The sequence below is a fragment of the Kogia breviceps genome, chromosome 1 (assembly GCF_026419965.1).
Source record: "Kogia breviceps isolate mKogBre1 chromosome 1, mKogBre1 haplotype 1, whole genome shotgun sequence".
NCBI lineage: Eukaryota > Metazoa > Chordata > Mammalia > Artiodactyla > Physeteridae > Kogia > Kogia breviceps.
In genome coordinates this window covers 163,330,197-163,341,723 of record NC_081310.1, presented here as the reverse complement: position 1 = coordinate 163,341,723, position 11,527 = coordinate 163,330,197, and the positions used below count along the sequence as shown (strand labels likewise).

General features: G+C 58.1%; 1 protein-coding gene and 1 long non-coding RNA gene across 2 annotated transcripts; one reads left to right on the top strand and one right to left on the bottom strand.

The window, feature by feature from the left end:
• Positions 1-7,086: 7,086 nt before the first annotated feature.
• Positions 7,087-8,533, bottom strand: LOC136792188 (uncharacterized). The gene is made up of 2 exons (XR_010835650.1): positions 8,096-8,533; positions 7,087-7,644 (listed from the first exon to the last, which is right to left on the bottom strand). It is a non-coding gene; the product is annotated as an uncharacterized lncRNA (long non-coding RNA).
• Positions 8,534-8,619: 86 nt separating this feature from the next.
• FOXD2 (forkhead box D2) lies at positions 8,620-11,169 on the top strand. Its single transcript, XM_059058290.2, has one exon. It carries the CDS (start codon positions 8,931-8,933, stop codon positions 10,386-10,388), a length of 1,458 nt encoding a protein of 485 aa, XP_058914273.1. The 5' UTR covers positions 8,620-8,930; the 3' UTR covers positions 10,389-11,169.
• Positions 11,170-11,527: the final 358 nt, after the last annotated feature.

Genomic DNA, 11,527 nt, shown 5'->3' with positions numbered 1-11,527 from the left:
AGGCATGCTCAAAAATGTCAAGGTTGAAGAGAGCGAGGAACCTCACAAAGGCCTCCTGACTCATAGTCTGCTCCAACTAGAGTACTAGGTCTCAGCAATCCCTGTGAGGTAGCTCTAGGAAATTTCCTTGGTCTCTGTCTCCAACCCAGCTATCTGGATACTTTACAAATGAGAAAACTGAGGCTGAGATTATTTGAGACTAATAAGTGGTGAGAGCACAATTAAAACCCAGCTCTAAGACCTGTACTCCTTCTGCTACACCTGGATGCCTCTAAGATTCCTGCCCAGTGATTATCCAGCCTCTACTCATGCATTTCCAGTGATGCGGAGCTCACTACCATCAAAGTAGCAGATCGAATCTCTAAGGGACAGCCCTGTTGGAATTTTTTCCTTCCATGGAGTCAAAGAAATTGAGTCTTTTTACAACCTTCAGACTCCCTTTTGCCTTGGCCTTTGTGTTCCAGGTCAACCCTGAGGAGGTTTGGAGATGGCAGCTGTGTCAGCCCCGAGCCCTTTATTCTCCAGGCTAACACCCCAGACCAGGCCTTTATGTCTATGGGACATTCCCCCACCTCCCTGTATTAATTAGGGTTAAGTTCAGCTGTGAGTAAGAGACACCTCTCCCCCGGAACCTTGCCTACCAAAGAAAATTCCACAACAGTGGCTTAACCAAGAGTGAAGTTTATTTCCTTTTCACATAAAAGTCTGTGCAGGCAGTTCAGGATGGTGTGGCACCTCAGTGGTCTCAGGAACCCAGGATCCTTCTTTCCTGTGGCTCCGCTGTTTTGTGATCAAACAAGCAGAAATTGGATGCAACCTACCTTAAGCAAAAAAGGGGAATATCTTTAGAATATCTGGGAAGTCTAAGGGTGCTAGTTTCAGGCAGAGCCGGAGAACTTAACACTGTTACTAAGCTGTGTCCCTTTAGGGTATTTTCTTCTGTGGATGGGCTGTCAAACAGCACTCTCCACAGGACAGGAAGGATGGTTGCTGGCAGCTAGGCCTACGTGCTAATCTTCTGATCCAAAAGGAGAAGCGCCCCTCCCAGTGCCCCAGAGTCCTTATATCCTGGAGTCTCAGAGTCTATATATCGAATCTTGTAGAAGGAGTGATTGACTCAGCTTAGGTCACTTACTCCCGTCTCGACCTATCACCAGGCCTTGGACGGGCAATGCTATGTTTGATCCAGCCAGGTTGACTGTCTGCTCCTGGAGGTAAGTGTGAGGGGTACAGAGATTGGACAGTCCCATCAGGACCACATGGAATACAGGAGGGGAGGTGTTACCCAACAGAGAGGTGGGACATCTCAAAACTGAACATGTTCGGCTCACCATGCTAAGGAGATTGAGTTTTGTCTCATAAGCAATGGAGAGCCCCTGGGAGATTTTGGCAGGGTTTGGCTGGTTTGATTGGTCAGAACCATTTTAAAAGAAGGAAACTGAGGTAGAGAGCATGAGAGAGAAATCCAGTGACTGCTGGGGTCAGGGACCAGGGAATAACTGTCTCTGATGGGGACACACATTCTCCTCCCTTCAGGGATGGGGACTGATAGGGGAGAAACAATGTCTGTCCTTAGAGAACACGTATCTCTGTTGATGACGTAAGCTAGATACAACCTTATATAGAGTCGCAGACAGAGTGAGAAGTATGTTGTATGATTCTTTCACTCATTCATTCATTCATGTTTCCACATATCTAACATTAATTGAGTACCTATTATGTGTTGGATTTTGTGCCTGGCAGGAAGTAGAGTGTTTAATGATGATGAAGATAGTGATAAGAAACATTTATTGAGCTTCTTTCAAAGTTTCAGGCACTGGGCTAAGTGCCTTCTATGCATTATCTCATTTAATCTTCACAACAACAAATGAGGTCGTTACATTATTGTTCCCATTTTGTAGAGAAGGAAAGATGAGAATGAAGACAATATAAAGCCTGTTCTCAAGGAGCTCACAGTCTACAGAGGGTGATGAACTAGAAAACAAATCATGACAAGAGAGGGAATTAGCATTTGTGAGCACAGAGGCAGGAGCCCCTCACAGCCTGGCCAGTGTGGGGTATTATGGGGGAAGCAGCTTATAAAACTTGACATTTGAAATGGACAGAGGATTAGGAGGAATGAGCCAGGAAGTAATGAGCTGCATGCAAAGCTGAAGAGGTGAGAAAAAGCAAATCAGAGGTAGTGTAGTGCAGGGGTTGGCAATGAGGCTGGACAATCAGGCAGGGGCCAGGCTGCCTGGTAGCCTGTGCAGAGAAGCACATGATACCCAGAAGGAAAGCATCTCTGAGGAGGCCTCAGGCTGCCAGGCAGGTATCACTGGAGCCTCATACAAATTACATGCAAATCACCCCCCCACACACACAGCTTCTCCTTTAACTTTCTAACTTCAAGCACCAGAAGGCCTCCTCCTGCTGATCTGGGATCTCAGAAGCACCCTCTGGGTATTTATTAATGCCCCTTCTCTCCTTTTCCCTGGCAGAGGGGAGGAGGGTATTTGCCTGAATTGAAGCTGTTTGCAGCCTCCAGCAGACATGCCTGCTGATGTAAGACACTCAGCCAACCCCTGAAATATGCAGCCCTTCAAAGTGGTTTGGGAGTTGGGGGAAGGAAGAGTCTGACCTTCCGGTGCAATTTTGCCCTCCCTTCCTTCCTTACTGCCCGGTCCTGGAACAGGAACCCGCCCCCTGCCCCCCCCCCCAAGTTCCTTCTTGCATTTCCCCTCCCCATTCCAGTGAAATGGAGAGGGCTCTGGGCTGAGTAATGGGAGACTATGGATCTGGTTCCACCTCTGCAATCAATTTGCTGTGTGACCTTGGGCAAGTAAGCCACTCTCTGGGTCTCAATTTCCCCATCTGGGAAAGGAACTTTGAAAATCTACAGTCCAATTTTGGGATAAATGACTTCATTCTTTATTTACTGGTGGGGTGGGGTGGGGAAGAAAAACAGCACATCCAGTGAGGAATGCAAAGGGTGGGTGGAGTGGATGACCTAATGGTTTCTTTGGAGAAGGGGAGGCAGGAAGCAGGTGGGTCGTGTAGTGCAGTGTACTGCTGGAGTAGAGGTTTCAGGCTTTAGGTTCTGAAGAGCTCAGAGCAGGAAGAGGGGAAGATGAGTTGGGCTCTCAAAAAGGCTTCTTTCTGGAGAAGGCGGGATTTGAGCCAGGATTTGAAGCCCGGGTACAGGCTGGGAAAGGAAGCAAGCATGCGCAAAGAGCAGTCTGGAGGTTATGAGTCTCTGGGTGACTTTGCCAAAGGAGTGGGGTGGGGAAGGGGCGCTTTGGTCCCAGACACGGTCGTTCAGTTCCTGCCTCTCTGCGTGGATGCGCGGTTCCTCCAGAGGTCGCTGTTTCCCAGGAATCCGTCACCAACGTCCTTGCTGCAGGGCCAGAACTCCCGCAGGTCCCCTCGCTCGGCTTCTGAGGGGTTTATGTGACTCTGCAGCGGCTTCGGAAGGCTCAGGCCCGGCAATGTTTCCCCGCCCGCGCGGGGGCTTACGGCCTCACCAGTTACCCTGCCGGGGGCTCCGAAAGGCTAAACGTGACTGCGTGTGTGTGCGTTCGTGTGTATAGGGTAGGGGACCGAATTCGGACGGCTCTGCACGCCCCCCCTCCTCGCCGCCCCAATTCCGGTCTGCGAAAGGCCGTCCGGTTCCCGAGGCACTGCTGCCCTCGCAGGTGGCGAGGAATGAGTAGGAAGGAGGCGTCCCCTGCAGTTTTCCTGGCTCTCCGCTCGAAGCCCCTGTACCCTCTCCTCCCTCTCCTCGCCACTGTCCCAGCCCCCTGCCCAGGCTCGCATTCTCATCCTCCTTCCCTGCCGGGGTCACGCTGTGGCCCGAAGTGAGTCTGCACCCCCCGACCAGGTCGCACCTCTTCAGGCCCCGAGGTGGAGCTGTGGGCCTGGCTGGAGAGCCTTCCGGCGCTGTCCCTGTCACAGATGTGCGGTCGTGAAGGGAGAACTCGGGCACCGGCGCCAGTCGCTCAGGGACATACTTGGGCGCACAAAGCCACCGTTGCCCGGAGGGGCAGTCACACGTGCGCGGACCCGGCAACCCAGGACGCACTTAGACAGCAGGGCACTTTGACCTGAGGCCCACGCTCTGACACACTTGGAAGCGTCCCCTACTCCCCTGGCCCGGCGGCACATCTCCCAGGCGTGTGGGGCCTGCCCTGCCCCGGTCGCTGCGAAGACGGCGCCCCAAGTCGGGCGGTTTGGGAGCCGCGCTGTTTTCACCCTCTCCTAAGCCCGCAACCCTCTTCCCGCGAACGAACGAGAATGCACAGGCTCCGAGGCGCCCTGGTCCAGCAGCGACCGCGCAGTGCTGCGGCCGGAGGGTACTCGCCGGGGCCCCGACCACGTAGCCCGGGGGCTGTGGCCGTGCACACTGAAAGAAGAGAAAGACGTTTCCTTCAGGAGGTGGAGGGTACCCGAGCTGTGCGGGGCCGCAGAGGCGCCGACCCCTGAGCCCGCGCCTGGGGGTGAAAGAGAACCCGCAGAGGCCCTGACGTTTCTGTGCTCGAAGAGGGGCCGGCCTCTCCCCTGAACTCCTGTGTGTGGGGAGCCCCGCCGCCTGCAGTTCGCTCCTGCAGGTCACACAATCTGGAGTCTCCCGCCTCACACTCAGGGCCGAGAGAGCCGATCGCCTGTGAGCAGGCGAAGATCTGGAGGAGAAAAAGGGGTCGGGAAATGAACCCGCTGCGGCCAAACAACCGTCTTGTTCCAGAGCTGCGGCCACAGGGAGGGACGGGAAGAGGGGGTGGCTGCGCGGGTCTCGTCGCTTTCCCTGAGCCTGGCCACGTTTGTGAATAAAATTAGAGAAGTGTGCAGGCGTGGGGTCCCCTGCCTGGCTCAGGCGGCGCTTAGCAGCCCGGCTGCACCGAGGGCGGACCTCCGCGCTCGCTACACTTGAGCCCTCGAACCCTGGGAAGGCAGAGGGAAATCTCCGCGCCGCGCCCCCGCCTCCAGCCAGCTCAGCGCCGCTCTCGGCCGGTTTCGCGATTGACTTAATTACATTCTCATAACCATCCGAGAGTTCTCCTTTCCCGCGAGGCGAGGAGAACAGCACGTCTACAAGGAGCAAAAGAAGGGAAGGGAGGAGCCTAAGGGGAGGGACGCCATTGAGAGCAACACATCGCAATAAACACGCAACAACCTCTCCCCGGTGCTCCGAACATTTTGGAGTGGAAAACCCCTGAACAGGCGCCCCCCAAACGCATCCTCCCAATCGTTTCTGAGCTGCTCAGGGGAGGTGGCTAAATAGTGAGAGGAAGGAGGGGGACTGGGAACTACCAGTGACATTGTAACCAAGACCTGCTAAATCTGTCTCCTCCTGCTTCTTGGAGGCTGCAGGCATGGGTGCTGGTGCCCGGGCTTCTGGGAGAGCACCCAGTTTTTCGCGGAGCGGAGTGACAGACTCACCCGGGGACGCACACACGACCCGAAGACGTCAGAGAAGCTGAGCCTGCAGACGGGAAAGCCTGGAGCCACGGGAGACAGGCAGGAAACTAAACGAATCCCGAATACCCGGTCGCCCTTCTCCCATCCCCAGTGCATGTACTCCTGGCATTGTTCAAAACAAATTTGCCCAGAGCCTTGGGAAGAATGAGAGGCTCCCAGAAACATCCCTCCCCAGGCAAGAGTCGAGCTCATCCAGGGGTTAAGCAGAATTGTTTGGATAAACAGAGGATCTCTAGACTGGGAGCCTGGACATCTGGGCCCAACTCAACTCGGGGGCCCTTCAAAAACCTTGCAAGTCACTGGATCTCCTGGCCCTCAGTTTCCACTCCTATAAAACTGTGTGTGTTTTTAAGACTCTGGAGAATTTCTTAAGAATCACCTTGCAGAATGGGTTGGGGGGCCATGTCCCCTTTCCCTAAACCTGGGTCTCAGCAGCATGGAGTGTGCATCAGGGCCAGGCAGAGGTGGGGGCTGGTGGCTGCAGCCGCTCTATAGAGAAGTAGAGAGTCCTGACTGGAGCAAGAACCAGGATATTTGGGCACCAAATGCCTCAGCTAGTCTTATCCTGAACTTGGGCAGGGTGCTGGAGCGTGGGGAACCAGGAGAGAGTGCTGGCAAAGAAAGAAGCTACTGGTTCACATTTGCCGTTTTAGAAATGAAGACATTTAGAAAGTGAGATGGAGAAGCATGATGTCAATGCTGATTTCCCTCCATTTACTTAGACATTAGCAGAGCTGAGCTGGGTTGGAGCTGGTGTGTATGTGGTGGATGGTGAGTGTCAGAGAGAGCTCCATGTAGTAATGAGCAAGCTTGGGGTGTGTTTAAGTTTGCCAGATAAAATAAATCTGCTAAATCTAGCAACGCTGGGTATGTGAGTTTATCTGGACCATGCAAAATATCAATACTTCTCTCCAAGGTCTTCCCCCCCCCCCCCGAGGGACCTATCCTGGGAAATTCTGATTCCAGGGCCACTAGTCCCTGTCCAATTTCCTGACAATGGTGTGAGGACTGGACCTCTTCTTTTTCCCAAGGACAGTCTTTTTATGCAGACCCAGCATACTGGGTGGATCCCCTTGGTCTGAGGTCCCAGAGGGGGTGCCCAGTGGACTTGCTCTCCTGGGATGTGAGCAGCCAGACCTGCCTTCCACTCTCTTCTGCTCCTAGCCGGATGGCTGGAAAGGATGAAGAACTCTATCATGAGGATTCCACAACAAGGGTGCACCTGGCCATGCTCTTATCATGTTGTCTGAGTCCTCACCCGCCCACCCGCCCACTGCGGGCTTCTGTTGCCCCACCTGTGGAATACACTAGATTGGAGACTACTGTTGGGTGAAAGGGAGATTTCATCCACCCTCACATGACCCTGCTGAGATACAGCCTGCAGAGGCTGCAAATCCCCTCCCACCCTACTCCCAGCACTTATCTACAGAGGACCTAATTCAGCACTGGAGAGGATTAGATAGCAGCAGTAACCCAGTCCAGGGCTAGACCATGGTTTGAGATTCAGGTGGGAGACTATACCACCCCTAACCCCTTTCTCTCTCTCCAACAGTCTGAAAAGTGCCTTCAATACCTTCCTTTGTAAATAGCCTAGAATGATATGGCTACTTTTACATATTAGTCAGCGAGTGGCTGTTTTTAACCTCATTTTTACAGAGGAAGAAACAAAGACACAAAGAGTTATAGCAACATATTACAGAACACATAAGTAGTGAAACCAGAACTGGGATCCCAGCAGCCTGGTGCCAGGGGTTCTTAACTTCTAATCAGAGCAGGAAACTGAGGCTGGGAGGGAAAAGTAAGTTGCTGACTGTCCTACAGCCTGTGACAGCTGAGCGCAGCCGGGTCTCGCGCCTCGTATGCCCGAGCTTTGACCACGGCGGGGCGCTGTCGGGGCAGCAGCCCGTCCATCGGCTCAGTACTTGACCACGTCCAGTGCCCATCTCCCCTGTCACCCCCAGAGGTTGACATGGTTCCAGTCTAAGCTGGAGCTCCTGGTTGCTGGGTTCCTGGAGGGAGGCCAGGGGAGCAGGAGGACTATGGGCAGGACCCCAGCTGGCGAGAAAAAGGGCACAGGACCAACACCGTGTGCACAAGATCCTGAGAGATGAAGGCAACACTGGCTTGCGGTTGAGGTCAGGGTTCATTGACGGACGTCTCGGTGGGGGTCCTGCTGCCTGTCTGTAGAGCCTGCAAGACCGGCCAGAAAAGGGGGGAGTGGGGAGGAGGGCTAGTGTCCCTGCAGTGCGACTGGGGGTGGGAGAAACGACGAAATCGAGCGAGGGATTCTCGGACCCACGAACAGACATCCAGATAAATGCAGGGTTTCCACAGGAAACAGAGGCAGAGATTCACCGAGGGCGAGAGAAACACAGAATTACAGGGCTTGAGTGAGACAAACGGATCCCAAGACAGATAAAGGTCAGATACAGGCAAACTCGGCGATGGACCGGTCCGCGCTCCCGAAATACAACCGAAGCACCCCAGAAAAGTTCTAGGAAGCGGGCGACGGGCAGGCGGAGCGCTCCCCGGGTCTCCCCGCACACACTGCCGCGTCTGGAGCCACGCGGCGCGGCGACGGGATGGGTGGCGGGGTCCCGGCCTTGGAGGGGAGGAGAGGGGCGCAGCCGGAATCTCTCACCTCTCCGAGGCCCGAGGCTGAGAACGCCAAGTGTGCTCCTCGCGATCACTCAAGTGCGACTGCCCTTGGGCCGGAAGCCGCGCAGGCTCCTTCGGGCCCCCCTCCGGCGGCGTTGGTCCGGGCGTCTCAGGCTCCGCTGGCGCGCCAACTGCGCTTCGGCCTTGGTGGCCCGGGCGCTGCCTTGGGGAGATGATGGGTGGGGACTGTCGCTACTACTCCCAACTCCGGCTGGAGCCCGCGTGAACCTTAACATCCAGGGCTAAGCGCACTGAAGGCAGCGGCCCCAGGGAGCGGAGGATTTGCGGGATCTGCGGGGAAAGGAGGACCCGCTTCGAGCCACCCGAGCCGCGATCCCGCCGCGGCGGCTGTTTGTTCCCGCCGGGGCCCTCCGCGGAGGCACTCCGCCCGCCACCGCCCCACCCCGCTCAGGATGCTCCGCCCCGGGCTCGCGTTCTTCCGCCTTAGGCTGCCGCCAGGCGGGAGGAACTAATTTACCGACCTCCTTTCCCAGGGTAGGGGGGCGGCTGGGGGCCGAGACCGGCTGTGTAAGGGAAGGCCTCAACTCCTTCCGCCCGCGCCCGGGGCGCAGGCCCCCGCTCGGTTTCCCAGGGCAGCGGAGAGAGCCGCCCCCAGTCGGGTGCTCATCGAGAGGTGAGAGCGGCCGAGTGGGCCACGAGGGGGCGCTGCGGAGCTGGGGGACACCCCTCCCTGCCAGCCTCAGTCCCCCGCCCCCTCCCCGCCCGCGCGCAAAACACACTCGCCCCAGAGGCAGCGCGGCGGAGCCCGAGCCGCGGCCGGAGCGGAGCCGGAGAGCGGCGGTGGCGGCGGCGGCACCATGACCCTGGGCAGCTGCTGCTGCGAGATCATGTCCTCCGAGAGCTCCCCGGCCGCGCTGTCCGAGGCCGACGCAGATATAGACGTGGTGGGCGGCGGCAGCGGTGGGGGGGAGCCCCCTGCCCGTTCCGGACCCCGCGCCCCCCGGGACCTACTCCCCCACGGCCCCGAGCCTCCCCCAGAGGAAGCCGAGGGGGACGCCGCTGAGGACGAGGAGGAGTCCGGCGGCTGCTCGGACGGCGAGCCCCGCGCTCTAGCGCCCCGAGGGGCGGCGGCCGCAGCGGGAAGCCCAGGGCCAGGCACGGCGGCCGCCCGGGGCGCGGCGGGGCCCGGGCCCGGACCGCCGTCGGGGGGCGCGGCGACTCGGAGCCCGCTGGTGAAGCCGCCCTACTCGTACATCGCGCTCATCACCATGGCCATCCTGCAGAGCCCCAAGAAGCGTCTGACGCTGAGCGAGATCTGCGAGTTCATCAGCGGCCGCTTCCCCTACTACCGGGAGAAATTCCCCGCCTGGCAGAACAGCATCCGCCACAACCTATCGCTCAACGACTGCTTCGTCAAGATTCCCCGCGAGCCTGGCAACCCAGGCAAGGGCAACTACTGGACGCTCGACCCAGAGTCGGCCGACATGTTCGACAACGGCAGCTTCCTGCGGCGCCGCAAGCGCTTTAAGCGGCAGCCGCTACCGCCGCCGCATCCACACACGCACCCTCACCCTGAGCTGCTGTTGCGCGGAGGGGCTGCGGCGGCGGGGGACGCCGGCGCCTTCCTGCCGGGCTTCGCGGCTTACGGCGCCTACGGCTATGGCTACGGGCTAGCGCTCCCGGCCTATGGCGCACCCCCGCCGGGCCCGGCTCCGCACCCGCATCCACACCCGCACGCCTTCGCTTTCGCCGCCGCCGCTGCACCTTGCCAGCTGTCGGTACCCCCAGGCCGTGCCGCGGCGCCTCCACCCGGACCTCCGACGGCTTCGGTGTTCGCGGGCGCAGCCTCGGCTCCGGCCCCTGCGCCTGCGCCGGGCACAGGATCGGGCCCGGGCCCCTCAGGCCTGCCAGCCTTCTTAGGCGCGGAGCTCGGCTGCGCCAAAGCCTTCTACCCCGCGTCCCTGAGCCCTCCCGCAGCAGGCACCGCGCTCCTGCGCCAGGGCCTCAAGACGGACGCGGGCGGCGGGGGCACCGGGGCCGGGCAGAGGCCTTCCTTTTCTATAGACCACATCATGGGCCACGGTGGCGGCGGCGGCGGGGCACTACCCCCGGGCGGGGGCGAGGGCTCCCCAGGATCGCCGTTCTCGGCGGCGGCGGGTCCTGGGGGTCAGGCCCAGGTCTTGGCCATGCTGACTACCCCGGCCTTAGCTCCAGTGGCCGGCCACATCCGCCTCTCGCACCACGGGGACACGCTCCTGTCCTCAGGGCCCCCGTTTGCCGGCAAAGTAGCAGGCCTCAGTGGCTGCCACTTCTGACCGTGTCGGGATCTGGGCCACTTAAGCCCGCACTCCTCAGTCTCTCCCGGGAGCTCCTGCGGTCGCAGCGGAACTCAGGGAGTCTATTTATGAAGAGTCTCCAGACCTTGGGCCGGCGCGCGTGACTTAGCACTTCAGGCTCCACGCTCAGAATCTCTCCGATAGTTGGGACGAAGCGGGCTCCGTCGCTCAGGGAGAGGCCCGGGTCTATGCGACGAGGTCGCTAGCCATGATCCCATTCCAGTTTGAGCAGTAAAAGAGGGAGGGGGAAGTCTTCGCTTTTCCCCAGTCTCTGCGCCTCTCGGCAGCCCCGGAAGAATGTTTTCCCGGAGAGGTGCCCTCCCAGGCCGGCAGATCCCGCCAGAAACACCAACTTCGCAGAGAGGTCTCCCTTTCTGCCTCTCCCACACTCCTTCCCCAACTTTGAGGCCCTGATTGTCCAATATTATAATTTAAAGACACCTATTATCTGCTTTGTGCTTAAAAAGTTCAACTTGTTTTTTTCCCTTGCTGTTCTCCAAGGAACTTCGTTCTCTTGGAAGCCTACAGCAATGTCTACACAGGCGAAGGTGAACGGACAGGTGAAGTGAGGGGTCTCCACAATCCCTGCGCAATCGCGGAATCCCACTCCATTGAGGAAAATCCTCCCTCTTTTGTGTTGGGGCGCTTTTGAAGGAACTTTACCCCTTTCCCGTGGCCGGCTGGGTCCAGCCATCCAGGGCCAGCAGCCCTCTCAGCGGTCTGCTACGTCCCAGGCCCTGGGATATTTATTGTAGCTAAAGGCAATGAGGTTGGGGTGGGAGAGGAGGGTCTGGGTCAGGGACTGGAGAGGCGGGGGGGGGCGGCCAGGGCACATCCTGTGGCAGGGGTCCTGTAATTATGTGTAAATATCTGTACAGCGGGCTGCTATCTGCATTCTCTGTCCACTGGGTGTGCATTGATTTAGACTTCTCCACTTGGGGAGACTCTGTGAAACTGTCTGATGGTTTGTGTGGAAGAAAAGAAAAACCTGTCTCCCCCCACGCCACTCCCCACTGGTGTCAATTGAATAAATGTATGTGAACTCCAGCAGTCACCAGCTCTGTCTGCTTGCCTGCACTCCCCTTTCCCAGTCCGGGGTCTCCCGGACTCCTAGGCAC